The 20,662-nt window shown below is 44.1% G+C and overlaps 1 protein-coding gene and 1 long non-coding RNA gene across 6 annotated transcripts in view; one reads left to right on the top strand and one right to left on the bottom strand.

Moving 5' to 3' along the window:
* LOC140426232 (uncharacterized) overlaps window positions 1-20,662 on the top strand; it is a 69,938-nt gene that overhangs the window by 40,859 nt on the left and 8,417 nt on the right. Inside the window, exons 2-5 of one of the 3 annotated variants that reach the window (XR_011948164.1) lie at window positions 5,703-5,809; window positions 6,160-6,277; window positions 9,413-10,691; window positions 10,967-11,328. This is a non-coding gene — a long non-coding RNA (uncharacterized lncRNA). Of the gene's footprint in view, window positions 1-5,702; window positions 5,810-6,159; window positions 6,278-9,412; window positions 11,329-20,662 lie in introns of all 3 variants that reach the window. The other 2 variants (XR_011948163.1, XR_011948165.1) reach the window with 2 other exon arrangements.
* eif2b3 (eukaryotic translation initiation factor 2B, subunit 3 gamma) overlaps window positions 18,313-20,662 on the bottom strand; it is a 217,330-nt gene continuing 214,980 nt past the window's right edge. For all 3 annotated transcript variants that reach the window (XM_072510728.1, XM_072510727.1, XM_072510729.1), the window contains one exon: window positions 18,313-18,559. In XM_072510728.1, coding sequence (XP_072366829.1) covers window positions 18,507-18,559 — 53 coding nt within the window. In that variant the 3' untranslated portion in view covers window positions 18,313-18,506. The remainder of the gene's footprint in view (window positions 18,560-20,662) is intronic.

Here is a 20,662-nt window from a genome sequence, read left to right as displayed (position 1 = left end):
TCATGATGCTCCTATCTATTTTCTTGAAAAAGGCCTTAGTGATCAATATAGGGAGACATTGAAACACAAATAGGAACCTCGGGAGGACCATCATCTTAATCGCCTGCACTCTGCCCGCCAGTGACAGCGGCTGCATACCCCACCTTTTGAAATCCTCTTCCATTTGCTCCACCAGCCGAGTCAGATTGAGTTTGTGTAAGGTTCCCCAGCTCCTGGCTATCTGAATCCCCAGGTATCGGAAGTTTCTTTCCACTCTCCTTAGCAGCAGGCCATCTATCCCTCTACTCTGGTCCCCAGGGTGTATCACGAAAAGCTCACTCTTTCCCATGTTAAGCCTATATCCCAAGAAATCTCCAAACTCCCTCAATATCTGCATAACCTCTGTCATCCCCCCCACTGGATCCGCCACATACAGCAGTAGGTCATCTGCGTAGAGTGACACTCGGTGTTCCTCTCCCCCTCTAACCACCCCTCTCCATTTCCTGGAGTCTCTTAGCGCAATGGCCAGTGGTTCAATTGCCAGCGCGAACAGTAATGGGGACAGAGGGCATCCCTGTCTTGTTCCCCTATGTAGTCGAAAATACTCCGATCTTTGCCGATTTGTGACTACACTTGCCATTGGGGCCCCATAGAGGAGTTTAACCCAGCTGACAAGCCCCTCCCCTCCCCGAACCTCCTCAGCACCTCCCAGAGGTACTCCCACTCTACCCTATCAAATGCCTTCTCTGCATCCATTGCCGCCACTATCTCTGCCTCCCCCTCTGATGGGGGCATCATTATCATCCCCAATAGCCGTCGCACGTTGACATTCAATTGTCTCCCCTTCACGAACCCTGTCTGATCTTTGTGCACCACCCCGGGACACAATCCTCTATCTTCATTGTCAGCACTTTTGCCAACAACTTGGCGTCCACATTCAGGAGCGAGATAGGCCTATAAGACCGCATTGCAGCGGGTCTTTATCTCGCTTCAGGATTAGTGATATCGTCGCCTCCGACATTGTCGGGGGTAGAGTCCCCCCTTCTCTGGCCTCGTTAAAGGTTCTTACCAGCAGCGGGGCCAACAAGTCCACGTATTTCCTGTAAAATTCCACCGGAACCCGTCAGGTCCCGGGGCCTTCCCTGCCTGCATGTTCCCCAGCCCTTTGGTCACCTCGTCCACCCCAATTGGCGCCCGCAGGCCTGCCACCTCCTGCTCCTCCACCCTCGGGAACCTTAGTTGGTCCAGAAACTGCTGCATCCCCTCTTTTCCCTCCGGGAGTTGGGACCTATATAACCTCTCATAAAAGGTCTTAAACACCTCATTTACCTTCCCTGCTCTCCGCACCGTAGTTCCCGTTTCATCCCTAACTCCCCCTATTTCCCTCGCCGCTGTCCTCCTACGAAGCTGGTGGGCCAACAGGCGACTCGCCTTTTCCCCATATTCATATCTCATCCCCTGTGCCTTCCTCCACTGTGCCTCTGCCTTCGCTGTGGTCAGCAGGTCAAACTCCATCTGGAGTCTTCGCCTCTCCCTATATAGTCCTTCGTCCGGGGCCTCCACACTCAAGATCTCCCCCAGTAATCTTTCCCTCTCTTTGGCCTCTATTTTCCCCTTGTGGGCCCTGATGGAGATCAACTCTCCTCTGACCACCGCCTTCAGCGCTTCCCATACTACCCCCACTCGGACCTCCCCATCATCATTGGCCTCCAGGTACCTTTCGATACATCCCCACACCCTTCTGCAGACTCCCTCATCCGCCAATAATCCCACATCCAGTCGCCAGAGTGTGCGCTGTTCCCTCTCCTTTCCTAGTTCAATATTTTTCTATCAAACAAAGAGAACTGTTGAGAGAAAATTAAACATAATCTTTTTTAATGTCTTAATTATCTTTCTCCAGGATTGCATATAGCAGTGTCCTGGAGATTGTTCTTCAGTTTCTGAAGACTCCAGGCCAATCTTGGATGGTTTACAACTATAGGGTCTGTATAGGTTAAGTAATTACCGACATATATATGTAGTATAGTCTCAACTTTCAAAACCATAGAATCCCTACTGTGCAAAAGGGGGCCATTCGGCCCATTGAGTGTGTACCTACCCTCTGAAAGAACACCTTACCAAGACACACTCCCCCGCTCTATCAGCAAAGGAGGCCCACACCCCTGCTCCATCCAGCAAAGGAGGACTAAGAGATTGATTCAGAAGGAGAAAATAGAGTACGAGAGTAAGCTTGCAGGGACCATTTAAACTGACTGGAAAAGTTTCTAGCCAAGAGTAAAGATTGGTGAAGACAAATGTAGGTCCCTTACAGTCAGAAACAGGGACATTTCTAAGGGGGGACACACAAGGAAATAGCTGATCAACTAAATACATACTTTGATTCAGTCTTCACAAATGAGAACACAAATAAGATATCAGAAATGCTGGGAAACACAGGGCTTAGTGAAAAGGAGGAACTGAAGGAGATCAATATTAATAGACAAATGGTGTTGGTGAAATTGATGGGATTGAAGGCTGAAAAATCCCCAGGGCCTGATAATCTACACCCCAAAGTACTTAAAGAAGTGGCTCTAGAAATAGTGGATGCATTTTCCAAGATTCGATAGATTCCAGAACAGTTCCTACAGATTGGAGGGTAGCTAATGTAACTCCACTATTTAAAAAGGGAGGTAGAGAGAAAACAGGAAATTATAGGGCCTTCAAGGTGCACAATGGTTAGCACTGCTGCCGCCCAGTTCAAAGGTCTCGGGTCCACTTTCAGCCTAGGTGACTATGTGAAGTTTGCACTTTCTCCCCATATCTGTGTGGGTTTCTTCCGGGTGCTCCAGTTTCCTGCCACAGTCACAAAGATGTGCAGGTTAGGTGGATTGGCCATGCTAAATTGCCCCTTAGTGTCCAAAAGGTTAGGTGTGGTTGCTGGGTTACGGGGATAAGGTGGAGGCGTGGGTTTAAGCAGGGTGCTCTTTCCAAGGGCCTGTGCAGACCTGAAGGGCTGAATGGCCTCCTTCTGCACTGTTCTACGATCTATGATAGCCCAGTAAGCTTGATCTAAGTAGTGGGGAAAATTCTAGAATCCACTATCAAAGATATTATGGCAGAACACTTAGAACAGTGGCAGGATCGGACAGAGTCAATATGGATTTATGAAGGGGAAATCATGCTTGACAAATCTATTGGAATTTTTCGAGGATGTAACTAGTAAAGTTGATGAGGGGGGGTCAGTGGATGTGGTTTATTTGGACTTTCAGAAGGCTTTTCACAAAGTCCTACATAAGAGATTAGCATGTAATATTATAATGCATGGGATTAGGGGTAGTGTATTGAAACAGATAGAAAACTGGTTGGCAGACAGGAAACAAAGAGTTGGATTTTATTTAAATTTAAAGTACCCAAATTGTTTTTTCCAATTAAGGGGCAATTTTAGGGTGGCCAATCCACCTGGCCTGTACATCTTTGGGTTGTTCATGAGACCCACGCAGACACGGGGAGAATGTGCAAACTCCACATGGGGAGTGACCTGGGGCTGGGATCAAACCCAAGTCCTCAACCCCATGAGGCAGCAGTGCTAACCACTGCGCCACCATGTTACCCCTACAAAGAGGTCTTTTTACAAATGGCAGGCAATGACTAGTGGGATACTGAAGGGAGCAGTGCTGGGACTGATTTAGATGAGGAAACAAAATGCAATATGTCCAAGTTTGCAGATGACACAAAGTTGGGTGGGGCAGCTGTGAGGAGGGGTAAGTTGTGAGGAGGATGCAGAGATCCGTCAGTGTGATTTGGACAAATTAAGTGAAAGGGGGCAAATGAATGACCGATGCAGTATAATTTGGATAAACACGAGGTTATCCACTTTGGTAGCAAAAACGGGAAAGCAGATTATTATCTGAATGGCCATAAATTAGTTCAGGGGAATGTACAAGACTTTGGTGTCATCATACACCAGTCACTGAAAATATGTCAGCCTTCATAGTGAGAGGATTCGTGTACAGGAGCGGGGATGCCTTGCGGCAATTATACAGGGCCTTGGTGACACCACACCTGAAACACTGTGTGCAGTTTTGGTCTCTTACTGGAGGAAGGATTTTCTTGCTCTACAGGGAATGCAGCAAAGGTATACCAGACTGATTCCTGGGATGGCAGGACGGACATAAGAGGAGAGATTGAAATGTTAGGGTTCGTCTGGAGGTGGCAGCCATTCGTCGACTTCTTTGGGGAAAATTAACTGTCAGCAGAAAAAGGGGGGCGTGGGGGGTTTAGTTTAGAGTAGGGTGTTAAAAAAGGTGGGACCTGAGATGGAGGAAGATGGCTTTTGCACTATGTTTATATTTGTATTTACACTGTTTCTTCTGTTATTGTTATAAAACCATAAATACGTCAATAAAATGTTTATAAAAAAAGATTTGTATTCGCTGGAGTTCAGAAGAATGAGATGGGATCTCATAGAAACCTTAAAAATGTTAACAGGACTAAGCAGCGTAAATGCAAGACGGATGTTCCCGATTGTGGGCGAGTCCAGGAGCAGGAATAACAATCTGAGGATACGTGGCAGACCACTTAGCACAGCAATGAGAAGAGATTTCTTCACCCAGAGAGTGGTGAGCCTGTGGAATTCATTACCACAGGAAGTAGTTGAGGCCAAAACATTGTATGTTTTCAAGATGCAGTTAGATAAAGCACTTGGGGCGATAGGGATCAAAGGATATGGGGGTGGGGGGGTGGGGGGGGGGGGGGGGGGGTGGGAGGAGGAGGCGGATTAGGCTATTGAGTTGACGTTGAGCCAGTGGATGATCATATTGAATGTCGGAGCAGGCTCGAAAGGCCAAATGGACGCCCCCGCTCCTATTTTCTATGTTTCTATCTCCATAACCCAACCTAACATGCACATCTTTGTACACTAAGGGGCAATTTTAGCATGTCCAATCCACCTATCCTGCATATCTTTGGACTGTGGGAAGGAACCGGAGTACCCAGAGGAAACTCATGCAGACATGGGGAGAACATGCAAACTCCACAAGTGAGTCACTCATGTCCGGAATTGAACCTGGGTGCCTGGTGCTGAGGCAACAGTGCTAACCACTGTGCCACCATGCTGCTTTGTATTGACAGGCTGAATCTCTTCTCTCAAGAAGGCTGAGGGGTAACCTTCAAATTATTTGGAGGCATTCTCTTCATCAGTTTCAGAATTATGCAGTCTTGTAACCACTCTTAGGTACTCACAATTTCTTTTCAAATTAGTTATTCCTGCTAGTTAAAAATTAAAGTTAATCTGAAATGTTCTGCGATGCATTTTTGGAGACACTCCCTAGCAGCAGACTGCAGCCTCTTTAAGAGTATGAAAATTGGAGTCAATGTTCCTTTAAGGGGCATGAATTTGCAGAGAAAGTTTATTTATGAAACAGAACATTGGAGACAAATTGGTGGAGAGTAGCCTGAACGTGCAGGAGTCAGCGGTTAGGCTTGACTGCTCTATGTGGGTGGGCTGTTGGTTCATCCACACTGATTTCCCTGTGTATAGTGAATGACCCTGACTTATAATCTCTATGCCCTTAATGCTCTCCTATTTACATGTGTAGTTTACTACACTCCCCCGCCCCCCCCCCCCCCACCCCCTCCCCATCAACCACCCCCCTCCATTCCCCCTCATTTGCTTTTCATTTGTATGACTTTTGGCTTCACTGACCATCAGGACAAGACTCTACATACTTTGTTTATTTCTTCAGGTTCTCTGGGAGAATTGTAGCAGTAGCGTCCCATCAAAACAAATGTTAACAGAGAAGGAAAATTAATAAGAAAATTGCAATCGCTTAAATTTCTGACAATCCTATTGGTTAGTAAATAAAGATTTTGAAGCTCAATTCTGCTCAGTTGCCATTTCTGTCTTAACCTTTAAGATGCTGGATAAAGGCAGATTGAGGAGACACATTTATGTGGAATTCTCCATTACCAGGACACCAATTGAGCCAAGATTTACCTCTGCGGTGGGGTTTACATTGGGAGAAGCCCAATGTAACTCATGTTCAGAGCCCACTTTTTTTTCAGGATCGATATTATTCTAATATTCAGCTCCACGTATCATTGGTGCACCTTAGTCGGAGAAAATATTATGGTTCCTCAAAGAAGTATTGTCTTAAGTTCTCTCGCATGACACAGCCTCAACGCTTTATATCTTTGCTCTAGCAATTTTGTTGGTTCAAGAAAAGGAAAGGAGGAAGCTTATCTTTGAGACAGAGATAAGCAAGTCAAGAACTGGAAAATAAATAGCAGACTGGAAGGAGATGGTCTTGACCTTCGAAGGGTACGTGTAATCAGTCTTCAGTAGTAGGGCAAAACAGGCAATAGCGAATCAACAGCCAGTTTTATTCACACCCACCTGATCATCTTTTCCATTGAAGGTACTGTATGTTTGTGACTGATGGCTACTCAGCTGCACATCAGAGCTCTGGGCACAGGCAAGCAGGCATAAAGAGATCAGTCCCTTGTGAGTGGCTAAATATTAACATTAATTGTAAAATGTAATGGAAAATTTAGGAGCAAAACTCTCAGTTAGAATGTGGTGTCATCCTGATTGCAAAATGGACAGGGGCCAACCACGAAATGGGCGGTTGAACAGAAAGATGTAGCTCCAAGTGTTGTGCTAACGTGGAGTGAGCGATACTGTTAGCCCAAGGGCGGCACGGTAGTGAGTGGTGAGCACTGCTAGCTCACGGCGCCGAGGACCCGGGTTCACTCCTGGCCCTGGGTCACTGTCAGTGTGGAGTTTGCACATTCTCCCCATGTCTGCGTGGGCCTCACCCCCACAACCCAAAGATGTGCAGGCTAGGTGGAATGACCACGCTAAATTGCCCCTTAATTGGAAAATAAAGATAATTTAAAATTTAAAAGAAAAGCAATACTGTTAACCCTTAATTGGAAGATTTAATTCCTGTAATATCCTGGCCTTCATGGCAGTGAACTTCTCATTTGGTTAGCAGATGTGGAAGGCTTCATCCCAAGCCTTGGCAACGTCTATGGTGTGTTAAAATTGTTTCCAAAAGTACTTTCAATTTATTTGTAATTAAAGAATAAAAAGGCAAGACTTTCTATACAATCTCTCTTATTACATAGAAAACTGACACAGTGCAGGGTTCCGGATAAGAATGGAAACGGAGGAGCGAGTATCAGAAAGGGATAAAGACAGCCATAACAGGTGGATGTCAGAGATTTTTGAAGGCAGGGAAGAAGATGGCAAGAGATGTAGAGAGAGGGTTTCCTTAGGGTTAAAAGGTGGAAATGAGGGGCTGTTTGAATATTCAGGAGTTACATTTGATGGAAGAATTCCATTTGCAGGGGAAAATATCTTGCAATTTACCTCAAACTTTGGGACATTGTTAATAGACTTTAACAAGATTTCCCGTATTAACTTCCCACCCATCAAGTTCCTGCACCTTGGCTTCATTTTTTTTGCATGTCTGGTGTAATAGGAGCATTGGTGAGCTGAGTTGGAATAACTGAAAATGTAGGCAAGATTGCTGCTGCCATTTGACGTGAGCCTTTTTCAATCTACTACTAAAATTAATTAAACATATCTAATTAACCAATGGTTGCAAACAACTTAGAACACAGATATTCAGCCCAAGAACAATAGTTTGATTGAAGAGTTGCATGGCAATGGCCTGCTATCACCTGAGCTTTTGTGGGAGATCTGCCATTCACTCCAAACAGGCAAGAGAATCATCTTTTTGTTGATGATTGCCAGTTTTACTGTGCAAGTAAAAGCTCAACGTCACCTACTGTCTTTTCCAGTTGGGGAGTCACGACAGGAATGTAAATAAAACAAACTCCATAAAATAAAACTCTCTAAGCTGGGGATCATTACCCATTTCCTCCTCTCACACAAATTGCTTTTTCCCTTTTTGTGAAAGTGTACAAAAGAGCTGAAAAATCTTGGAAACAGGCCTTCTGTGACCTACGCAGGTAGGAGTGATGTGGCATTGTCGCCATGGATAAGGCAACCCATAGATTGTTTTGCCAGTACTTGTTGAAAAGTTACCTGAAATGTAGGATTAGGTACCAAGGCCAATAAACAAAATCCAATCAGCCGAATCAATTTTAATTCATAATAATGTTATACATCTCCTTCAACATTAAACGTCTAAGTGTTACTTGTCTCTTCATCGGTGGTTCAATTCAGAAATGGGAATTGGAGAACCTGATGACCCCTAGGTCATCTGCTTATTAGGGGGTGCAAAGTCACAGTACAAGAATGCCCATAACTATGTATCAAGCCAGCAAGTTTTTTTTTCTCTTGACTAAGACAATCAACACATTGCACCAATAATCCCATTTAACATGAAGTTCCTTGTTTGGTTCTTGCTTCCATATCAAATATCTGCAGCTGGATTCTCTGTTCCTGAGACTAGGTGTTGACGCTTGGGCAGGATTGGTGGAGTTTTACGACAGCAAAACTGGACCCGCATGTGGACCATTAAGGGGTCAGCACTGGCGCCATGTGGAACACAAATCGATTCCAGTGGGAAACGGTGCCGGATTCTGGATTGACACCCAAGAGGCTGTCAAGCTGCCGCCGCATATATACACGGCACTCCCACCACCATCCCAGCCAACACGATGGCAGCAAGACGCGACGTCAGTGCTAGCCCCCGTCCCTACTTCTGTGCTTTGCACCCATGCCAAATTAGGTGGTTCATGGAAAGGGGTGGCTGGGGGGAGGGGGAGGGTAGGTAGGATGCCCCTGGTCAGTCCCTCTAGTCGGTGAATCTGGAGGCAATTAGAGCTTCCTGTGCTCATTGGCCTTGGCGCACACATTGTGCACCTTCCCGGGCCCCATGTCCTGCCCATCCTCCCCCTCCCCCGCTATCTCTCCCTGTCAGACGAGGCCTGGCATTCATCCTCTTCCTCCAGCACGTCAGCTTTCTGCTATGCAATGTTTTGGAAGATGCAGCAGGCCACCCCAATGTGGGAGACCCTCCCAGCACTATAATGAAGGACACCTCCAGAGCGGTCCAGGCAGCTGAACCACATCTTCAGAATGCCAAAGCACCGCTGGATCACGCCCCTGGTCGCGGCATTGTAGCGGGTCTCCGCATCGGTCTGTTGTCTCCGGATAAGTATTATCACTGGGCCCGGGGAATCTCGGTGGTGGCGGCGAACCCCACTGCCTGGGCATACTGGTGGACTCCGTTCCCATTGAAATGGATGTATTGTCCTGAACGGGCATGTAGAGCCTCCGTGATAGCCCATATGCACCTGTGCACGAAGCTCTGTGAGATTACAGACGGGTCTCCACTCAGTGTCTGGAAGGACCCTTTTTAAAAGCACAAGTGAACATCGGCGTCTTAAGTTCCCCCAGTGAAAGGCAGAGAATCGCGAAGGTTCTGGAGAATACCGGGTCAGGCCCACTACTGATATTCAAATGTCATTTATATTGCAGGTTGAGTGGAACGTATTGACGCCGCTGTCGAGGTACCGGAGAATTGTGATTTGGCATGAACCCAGGGCGGCTACGATTTCGGCGTCAGTACCGATTCTCCGCCCAATCGCCTTTCCAGATTTTGCCGTCGGCTTACGGAGAATCCCGCCCTTGATATTTGTCTGTTAATTGTACTTGTCACTTATCGTTCTAATTAACTAAAGGATCTGGTTGCATGATTCCACTGTCTGTTTTGGTATCATCTGCAATTGTGGAAGTTTTGCTTATGATTAATTTCTTTGTCGTTTCTGTATATTAAAAATAGCAAAGGTCGCAGGGCCAATCTTAAGACACAAAATTGGGAGATTTCTGTCATTTATCTTATCTAAAGCCAAATACATAGGATAAGTCCTTTCAAAAAGTTATATTGACCTGCTATCTCGAGGGAAATCCCTTTGCTTTTTTGGCTGCAATGATAAATAGACATAACTGGCCAGACCTAGTCAGTGTAATTGGGTCTTTGTTGAGAATATAACTCAGGAAACTGCATTTGGCATCTTATCTACAAGTGACAAGAAAGAGTTAACATTTTGGTGGCTTTATCACTGAAGCAGAAATTGTTTGATCATCAAAGGGAACAAAATGAAAATAACTGTAAATATGGATGAGCTGAAGGAATTAATGAACATTTGGAAACATTCAGCAGATGAAGTGTAAATCGTAGAGAGAATAAAGAATTTAAAATATCTCAGGAGTAGAACCTTGAGAATATTCTCATGAAGGTACTACATGCCAAATGATAATGTTGATTCTGTCCGCTTTCTGCCCTGCTGGGTGGTCCCAATGTTATGATTTTGATTAAAGGAACTTGCTTTCAACATGACTGAGTATCCAGAAAACTGAAGCACTGGAAGACAGGCTTCAGACATACGAAGATCGGTTGACCAAAGACTCAAAAAGATGTACTGTCAGTTTCAGCCTAGGGAAGAGGACCAGAGTGAAAGTGTAAAGATTGTGGTGGAAACTTGGAGAAACTTAGTTTCATGGGGTCAGTGGTGGCAGAAGGTGAAAAAATAGAACTGGAAATTAAGCAACGATTAACTCTGTTTGGAGTAATTGGGAGAAGTACAGCGGAGCATCATGTGATAGAAAAATATCACTGAAACTGAAAGGAAGAATCAACAAGACAGTTTAAAGCAGCCTTATTATATAGTGCAGTAACTTGGGCAACATCAAGGAGAGAGGAACAATGACCGGATACTGAGATAACTGTGTGGAGTGGTGAGAAAGGACAATACAGGTTGAGTATTCTTTATCCAAACCCTGGGGGTTGATGGAGTTTTGATTTTCAGATCTATCATTATATATGGTAGGCTTATATTACAGTACCCTAACCCTGGACTAGTTATAGTCTACAAATATGAAATTGTTTCTCCATTTGTCAACTCTCACACTCCCCACTTCTTACCTGTTAACATTTACTACACCTGTAACATATTACATTTTAAAATATATTTCTTTATACATATTAACTTAATTGCGATTCTGACGAATGTTGTTTTTGGATGTTTCCAGACGTACAGATAAAGGATATTCAACCTATATCAGGAACCAGTAAATCAAGGGGTCAGTGAGGATTGTGGAAGCATCAAAGAAAGTAACCAAGACGAGATTGAAATGGTATGGTCATATCTGTTGAGTGGGAGGAAATGTGATGAGGTGAGCATTGGAGATGGGACTGCCAGAAAAGTGAAAAGGTCCACGGCCAGACGGAAGGATGTGTTGGTGAAAGACTTAAACAGATCGGGATTGGGAGAAAAATTGGTGACGGACAGGAGGAGATGGAGGAGGGATCAGCCAGCAATGTGGTGACCCCAAGTCAAATCGGAGATACCAGAAGAAGAAACATATGTTTCCAACACCCATATAAAATCAAGGTTGGTCAGAGTTTTCCAGCTCCCTGCTTTTCTCTTGTCTCTACTCAGTGCTTTTGTGAAATCTTCTGTGACCAAACAGGCTGCTGAATTTCCTACTTATGACAATTTAATGAGCTGTATTTTGGGATGTTCTGTGGTTGTGAAAGGCACTATATAAATGTAAGTTCTCTGTAGATGGGTCTCATTAGATGGGTCGTTTTTTGTACAGTGTGTGCAGGAGGGTTTCCTGACACAATATGTTGACAGGCCAACAAGAGGCGAGGCCACGTTGGATTTGGTTTTGGGTAATGAACCAGGCCAGGTGTTGAATTTGGAGGTAGGAGAGCACTTTGGGGACAGTGACCACAATTCGGTGACGTTTACGTTAATGATGGAAAGGGATAGGTATACACCGCAGGGCAAGAGTTATAGCTGGGGGAAGGGCAATTATGATGCCATTAGACGTGACTTGGGGGGGATAAGGTGGAGAAGTAGGCTGCAAGTGTTGGGCACACAGGATAAGTGGAGCTTGTTCAAGGATCAGCTACTGCGTGTTCTTGATAAGTATGTACCGGTCAGGCAGGGAGGAAGGCGTCGAGCGAGGGAACCGTGGTTTACCAAAGAAGTGGAATCTCTTGTTAAGAGGAAGAAGGAGGCCTATGTGAAGATGAGGTGTGAAGTTTCAGTTGGGGCGATGGATAGTTACAAGGTAGCGAGGAAGGATCTAAAGAGAGAGCTAAGACGAGCAAGGAGGGGACATGAGAAGTATTTGGCAGGTAGGATCAAGGAAAACCCAAAAGCTTTCTATAGGTATGTCAGGAATAAGCGAATGACTAGGGAAAGAGTAGGACCAGTCAAGGACAGGGATGGGAAGTTGTGTGTGGAGTCTGAAGATAGGCGAGATACTAATTGAATATTTTTCGTCAGTATTCACTCAGGAAAAAGATAATGTTGTGGAGGAGAATGCTGAGACCCAGGCTATTGGAATAGATGGCATTGAGGTATGTAGGGAAGAGGTGTTGGCAATTCTGGACAGGCTGAAAATAGATAAGTCCCCGGGGCCTGATGGGATTTATCCAAGGATTCTCTGGGAGGCCAGGGAAGAGATTGCTGGACCTTTGGTTTTGATTTTTATGTCATCATTGGCTACAGGAATAGTGCCAGAGGACTGGAGGATAGTAAATGTGGTCCCTTTGTTCAAAAAGGGGAGCAGAGACAACCCGGGCAACTATAGACCGGTGAGCCTCACGTCTGTAGTGGGTAAAGTCTTGGAGGGGATTATAAGAGACAAGATTTATAATCATCTAGATAGGAATAATATGATCAGGGATAGTCAGCATGGCTTTGTGAAGGGTAGGTCATGCCTCACAAACCTTATTGAGTTCTTTGAGAAGGTGACTGAACAGGTAGACGAGGGTAGAGCAGTTGATGTGGTGTATATGGATTTCAGCAAAGCGTTTGATAAGGTTCCCCACGGTAGGCTATTGCAGAAAATACGGAGGCTGGGGATTGAGGGTGATTTAGAGATGTGGATCAGAAATTGGCTAGCTGAAAGAAGACAGAGGGTGGTGGTTGATGGGAAATGTTCAGAATGGAGTTCAGTTACAAGTGGCGTACCACAAGGATCTGTTCTGGGGTCGTTGCTGTTTGTCATTTTTATCAATGACCTAGAGGATGGCACAGAAGGGTGGGTGAGTAAATTTGCAGACGATACTAAAGTCGGTGGTGTTGTCGACAGTGTGGAAGGATGTAGCAGGTTACAGAGGGATATAGATAAGCTGCAGAGCTGGGCTGAGAGGTGGCAAATGGGCAGCACAGTAGCCTTGTGGATAGCACAATTGCTTCACAGCTCCAGGGTCCCAGGTTCGATTCTGGCTCGGGTCACTGTCTGTGCGGAGTCTGCACATCCTCCCCGTGTGTGCGTGGGTTTCCTCCGGGTGCTCCGGTTTCCTCCCACAGTCCAAAGATGTGCGGGTTAGGTGGATTGGCCATGATAAATTGCCCTTAGTGTCCAAAATTGCCCTTAGTGTTGGGTGGGGTTACTGGGTTATGGGGATAGGGTGGCGGTGTTGACCTTGGGTAGGGTGCTCTTTCCAAGAGCTGGTGCAGACTCGATGGGCTGAATGGCCTCCTTCTGCACTGTAAATTCGATGAAATGGAGTTTAATGTAGAGAAGTGTGAGGTGATTCTCTTTGGAAGGAATAACAGGAATGCGGAATATTTGGCTAATGGTAAAGTTCTTGGAAGTGTGGATGAGCAGAGGGATCTAGGTGTCCATGTACATAGATCCCTGAAAGTTGCCACCCAGGTTGATAGGGTTGTGAAGAAGGCCTATGGAGTGTTGGCCTTTATTGGTAGAGGGATTGAGTTCCGGAGTCAGGAGGTCATGTTGCAGCTGTACAGAACTCTGGTACGGCCGCATTTGGAGTATTGCGTACAGTTCTGGTCACCGCATTATAGGAAGGACGTGGAGGCTTTGGAGCGGGTGCAGAGGAGATTTACCAGGATGTTGCCTGGTATGGAGGGAAAATCTTATGAGGAAAGGCTGATGGACTTGAGGTTGTTTTCGTTAGAGAGAAGAAGGTTAAGAGGAGACTTAATAGAGGCATACAAAATGATCAGGGGGTTAGATAGGGTGGACAGTGAGAGCCTTCTCCCGCGGATGGAAATGGCTGGCACGAGGGGACTTAGCTTTAAACTGAGGGGTAATAGATATAGGACAGAGGTCAGAGGTAGGTTCTTTACGCAAAGAGTAGTGAGGCCGTGGAATGCCCTACCAGCAACAGTAGTGAACTCGCCAACATTGAGGGCATTTAAAAGTTTATTGGATAAACATATGGATGATAATGGCATAGTGTAGGTTAGATGGCTTTTGTTTCGGTGCAACATCGTGGGCCGAAGGGCCTGTACTGCGCTGTATCGTTCTATGTTCTATGTAGGACGGTAAGTAGTTAAGAAAGGTGCATTGTGTGATAATTCCCACCCATTATTGTTCTATAAAAGTTCTCTTTAGTTCCATGATTTCGTAGTTATATCTAAGAGTGGGGAAAACACTGAAATCAACCTATTTGAAGAACAGGAATCGTAAAAATAGCCTGCTACTCATCAACTATTTCAGTATCCTACAAAACCTATATATGCCTAGTGATGGAAAATTGTACTTCTGTTTAATAAATAACATTTCGTATATCAGGACTTGGCATTGTTGAGACTTAATAAGTTGTCAGGATCAATTTTCTGGAGCTTTGTCCAGGCTTTAGTCTTGCACAAGTCGATAGCAGCTGCATGGATTTTGCAAATGCTTATGTGTACCTCCTTATTTATGATAGGAATCCGAGAGATGCTTTAGCTGAACCTCAGCTTCGCATATCAATTTTTTTTGTTCTTCAATTTTAGTGTACCCAATTCATTTTTTCCAATTAAGGGCAATTTAGTGTGACCAGTCCACCTACCCTGCACATGTTTGGGTTGTGGGGGCGAAACCCACGCAAACACAGGGAGAATGTGCAAACTCCACACGGACAGTGACTGAGAGCCGGGATCGAACCTGCGACCTCGGCGCCGTGAAGCGGCAATGCTAACCACTGTGCCACCGTGCTGCCCCTTTGAGATAGAGGATCAGCCATGATCACATTGAATGAGGTTGGCTTCTTATATCAATGCAGAAAAAGTACAATGCAAAGAGCAAACTTTCAAGTGCTCCTTCTGACTCTGCGTTTATACACATTAGTTAAATTGAATACTTTTTTTTTCTTTTTAAAAAATAAATTTAGAGTACCCAATTCATTTTTTCCAATTAAGGGACAATTTAGCGTGGCCAGTCCACCTAGCCTGCACATATTTTGGGTTGTGGGGGCGAAACCCACGCATACACGGGGAGAATGTGCAAATTCCACATGGACAGTGACCCAGAGCTGGGATCGAACCTGGGGCCTCGGCGCCGTGAGTCAGAAGGGCTAACCAACTGTGCCACTGTGCTGCCCTAAATTGAATACTTAACAGTTAGTAAAACCAGGATTGGAGCATAAATTAGGTTACCTTATCCATAGTGTAAGCATCCCTGTAAAAGGAAATCTCCAAGTCCGTGCCCAGCAATGACTATTATTCATTTCATAACACAATTGTCCTCATGCCAATTGTTCTCAGCTGTTATGCCATTCAATATGCACAAAAAAAAACAATGCCAGAGTAAAAATGAAAATATCACACTGATACATGTTTGGTGCTCTTCAGAATTCGGGATAGAGCAGAAAAGGTGAATCTTTCTAATTTTCTAGTCAACCAATCCCTCATCTGGGAGAGCAAGATGTTGTGGTGAGCATAAAAACACAAAATAAATATTAATTCACCAATAAGGAAATACTGCCCCATAAACAGAAAATTTACACTTCCATATATAATGCCACATTTCAAAAGGAGCAAGTAATAATTTATGCTGCATGAAAAAAGGGTGCTGATTTGTTGGCAGGTCGACTCTGAATGGTGGAGGCATTGCCATCTAAACTATTGTCCCCCCACACTTTTGTTTTAATGCAAAAAACACAAAGCCTGGACATGTTCCTTTTGCCTGCAGAGGAGAGGTCCCTCAGAAGCTGAATATATGCAGCTTCTGTAAAGTTTGAGACACAATAGTTCTCTGGTGCATTCTCCATGACAACATCTAGAACAAACAATCAATCAGAGTCGCCAACCGGTTAGCCTTTTCACAGGCAGTACAAATTATTTCAGATGAATCTTTACAAACCACTTGCGTTTTGATCAAGGGCTTACAAATATCTATTAATAATTTGCTCAATACAACATCTGAACCTTGATTCGATAAATGCTAGTCATTCCTGAGGGAAAACAAGAGGGACGGTAGCACCGAGAACATTGGCAGATAAAAGACGACTGGGTGGGTAACAGGTCTGCGTGCGAATCGCAATTTATACAGTACAGCAATCCTATTTCAAGCACTTTGCTGAAATATTTCTAAATTATCACAATATATAATCATGTATTTTGTGTTAGTTGATGAATGCATTGTTTGTTTGATTTAATGATTCTGCTTACTTCGTGGGATAGTGAGATTTACTTAGATCATTTCACTTTGGACCCTTGAAACCAAAATATTGGAGGTATTCTTCCTACCCTCAACGAGAGGGTAGTTATGATGGCCGGGTGGCTAAAGCGTTTGATCTGAAATCCAATGGGGTTTCTCTGCAGATTCGAGCCCTGCTCACAGCGATTAATTTAATAATTGGGGCAGCATGGCGGCACAGTGGTTAGCACTGCTGCCTCGCAACACCAGGGACCCGGGTTCGATTCCGGCCTTAGGTGACTGTCTATGAGTGGAGTTTGCACATTCTCCCCGTGTCTGCGTGGGCTTCCTCCGGGTGCTTCGGTTTCCTCCCACAGTCCAAAGATGTGCAGGTAAGGTGGATTGGCCATGATAAAATTGCCCCTTAATGTCCAAAGATGTACAGATTAGGTTATGGGGGTAGGGCAGAGGAGTGGGCTTAGGTGGAGTGCTCTTTTGGAGGGTCGGTACAGACTCGATGAGCTGAATAGCCTCTTTCTGCACTGTAGGGATTCTATGAAAAGTTCAAAACAATGAAATTCTTTCATCTTAGAAGGATAAAATCCACATCATGTTCTGTACAATTCCAACATATAAGTTTTCATTGGTTTCAGTTGGTAGCTTCAGTTGCCATCACTGCACTTTTGGCAAGATTACTTATGTGGACCAACATCATGCTGACAAAATGTTTTGCAATGTGGCCTTGGGATATTCCATAAATTGTATATGTTACAAATCAAAGCAAACACCAAGCTGTAAACAGATCTTTTTTTATTGAGATAAATACAGACAAGCTGTAGGAACCTCATGAATCTGTCTTGTTAAGATTCGGGATGAGCAAAAGGTTGAGATTTCATAGGCTTCTTGAGAGGAAGCTATTTTCTGCATTTACTTGAAGTAGCCCATTCAAATAAAGAAAAATTATACTTGAATTTTGTCTGTGAAATTAAATAAATTATAACATGGATAAATATTTGGTAACATGCTGAATAGCAGTAGAGAAATTTTACTGAAGCATCACTCATTTTCATACATGAAATGTTAACAGGAGTAAAAACTGGAAGACGACCAGCAGACTTAATACTTAAGCCTCTTCACCAGATTGTTCAAGTTCAAATACCAGCACTGTCTTAATATTCAAACTTGATTGCCATGTGATAGGGAAGGCCCCACAGACACCTAGGTGGATTTGGTAATGGGAAAACTTTACATTAATAGAATAACTCTGGTGTCGGGAAGAGACCAATTCCCGACACCCCCATCCTGCAAAGCACATCCCTAGATATGGAGCAGCAGTATTTGTGGAGAAGTCTGAAGTTCAGATAATTCCACCTGGGGTCAATTGCTTCGCACCCATGTTTACATTTTGACATTCACCCCACTGGTTTTGCTCTGGAGTGATTCTTGTAAACTTAAATGTAATAGAATTTTCTTGGTTCACTTACCCTCTAACTAATTGGAATTAAGTAGCTGAGAGGAAGTAAAACGTTCTGAACACCCTCACCCTCATACCTTATCCAATGTTGAATGCTCTCTGTACTTACTTTGCTTTTGTTTAGTGCCTTCTTCTCCAGGAAGAGATAGATGCAAATCTACCTACTATCATTCCACAGTGAAGCACATTAAGATAAGCTCTGACTTAATCGCTGCTGATGTCCATGCACGGCTAATGATTTTGCACTCATGAGAAATTATGAACACAACTTCAAATTGATGAAATGTCAATTACTTTCTCAAAGTTATTAATGCACAAATTTCAAATAATTATTTTTTAATATTCTGATTATTTAGGGTTGTTTTAAAAGTAGATTTTTCATAAAAATATTTTTTTTTTAAAGGAAAATGTCTGCCAGCTACCATTCTCACTGATCTTAATTAGGTGCTGTATGAACTGGGGCCATTTATTAACAGGCAGTTTTGTCAGTCACTAAGAAAACAACACCATCTTTTAGATGTCAAAGAAATGGCTTTAATATCTTAGACGACAGAAATCTGCTTGTAAAGAAATACAGTCAATTCAAACCTAATGCCCATTCCTATTCACCATTTAATATGCCCTGTGATAATCCATGGAAGCTGTTCCATGTCTGATGATGTCTAGGTGAACAATGACTGGAGTGGTTCCAGAACACCAGCAACATTATATCTCCATCAGGCGGTCATTGCCTACTATCACTTCATTCACGTGTTTTGCTGCAAGAACAATGGAAAAGAAACATTGAGAGCAGGAGAAAAATTTAAACCAGCAAGAATTCTATGCAATATTAACAGTAAGTGGTAACCCTTGCACTCACATGAAACTTCACCTCTACTGTTACTGGTTGAAGGCATGGTACAAAATAGTATGGGCGGAATTCTATGTCAGCGGTATCCTCCACCTCAGCAGCAGCACACTCACACCGGTGGATTTCCTGACGGTGTGGGGTGCCCACAATGGGAACCTCATTGGTGGGCTGCTGGAATGGAGGATCTTGCTGCCGGCAGGGTCAGGCCACACCGGAAAACGGGTGCAGTGGAACGGAGAATCCCACCCTATATTTTTTAATGTAATAGTTTACCAAACCAATATCCTATCAATAAAAGTCTAACTTTATTTTCAATTGAAATCAAATCACTCCAGATAACTGAAAGCTGAACACACAAAGACTGTTATGTGAACATTGATAATTAATGAGTGATTAATGATGAAAAGGTTGGAAGGCCACCTTTGATGTGGAAGTTTTTACCATTTTTGAACACCTTCCTTTTCTTTAAAAAAAAATACATTTAGAGTACCCAATTCATTTTTTCCAATTTAAGGGGCAATTTAGCGTGTTCAGTCCACCTACCTTGCTCATCTTTGGGTTGTGGGGGCGAAACCCACGCAAACACGGGGAGAATGTGCAGACTCCACATGGACAGTGACCCGGAGCCGGGATTGAACCTGGGACCTCGGCGCCGTGAGACTGCAGTGCTACCACTGCGCCACCACCTTCCTTTTCTAGGTAAAATATTTAGCCAGGGACATTCTTTGAGAATAATTTATTTTACCCCACTTCAAAAATATTTCTCAGCCATTTGGGCTCTTGCTCCCGATACCAAGACTTATTCCCTGACCAAGACTAGCAGCCGTGGGTGGCACGGTAGCATCGTGGTTATCACTATGGCTTCACAGCTCCAGGGTCGTAGGTTCTATTCCCGGCTTGGGTCACTGTCTGTGCGGAGTCTGCACTTTCTTCACGTGTCTGCGTGGGTTTCCTCCGGGTGTTCTGGTTTAATCCCACAGTCCAAAGATGTGCAGGTTAGGTGGATTGGCTATGCTAAAATTGCCCATAGTGTTCAAAAAGGTTAGGTGGGGTTACTGGGTTGTGGGGATAGGATGGAGGTGTGGGTTTAGGTGGGTTGGTATTTTGGGTGTGTTCTCGATGGGCTAAACGGCCTCCTTCTACACTGTAAATTCTATGTACGTATGTCACTGTTGCTCCACAGCTCCAAGATCCTAGGTTCGATTCCTGGCTTGGGTCACTGTCTGTACGGAGTCTGCACATTCTCCCCGTGTCTGCGGGGGTTTCCTCCAGGTGCTCCGGTTTCCTCCCACAATCCAAAGATGTGCAGATTAGGTGGATTGGCTATGCTAAAATTGCCCGTAGATGTCCAAAAAAGGTTATGTGGGGTTACTGGGTTATGGGGATAGGTGGAAGTGTGGGCTTATGTGGGGTGCTCTTTCCAAGGACCGGTGCAGACTCAATGGGCTGAATGGCCTCTTTTTGCACTGTAAATTCTATGATTCTATGATTCAGTATTTAATCCTGCATCGGGGGCCAAAAACTACAATGGTAAGGACCTCATGCCAGAATTGTTTTGTTGAAAAAAATAAAAAAGGGCATTCTTAGTCTTCTACTGAAAGGCCTAGGAAGTGATTTCCCTCTGAGCTAGAGAGTTTTGTAGGGTTTCAGCTCAATCGCAGTGATACGAAGACAAACAATAAATTTACGTAATGAAGCTACTGGAATAACATATTCAAACTCAACTGTAAACAGTTACATGCAATTTCACTGAGAAAAAAGTAAAGTAATTTTAGTCTTTAGTCACGTTCCCCACTCTCAGTAAAAATTTGTAGGGATGAATCTGTAAACATGAGATCAATCAGCATTTGAAATAATAAGAAATTGAGGCAAAATGTTAATTTTTTTCCCCCTCTCTGATGCGGATTGACTTGCTGTGATTTTCTATTTTTATTTTTAAAATGGATTTTAATTGGTTATCAAGTAGCTGTGAATAATCGTAGCCCACTGAAAACCAAAGTGAGATGATGAA

This window comes from Scyliorhinus torazame, chromosome 7 (genome assembly GCF_047496885.1).
Source record: "Scyliorhinus torazame isolate Kashiwa2021f chromosome 7, sScyTor2.1, whole genome shotgun sequence".
NCBI lineage: Eukaryota > Metazoa > Chordata > Chondrichthyes > Carcharhiniformes > Scyliorhinidae > Scyliorhinus > Scyliorhinus torazame.
The sequence above is the reverse complement of the archived record's forward strand: the minus strand, read 5'-3'. Positions and strand labels throughout refer to the sequence as shown.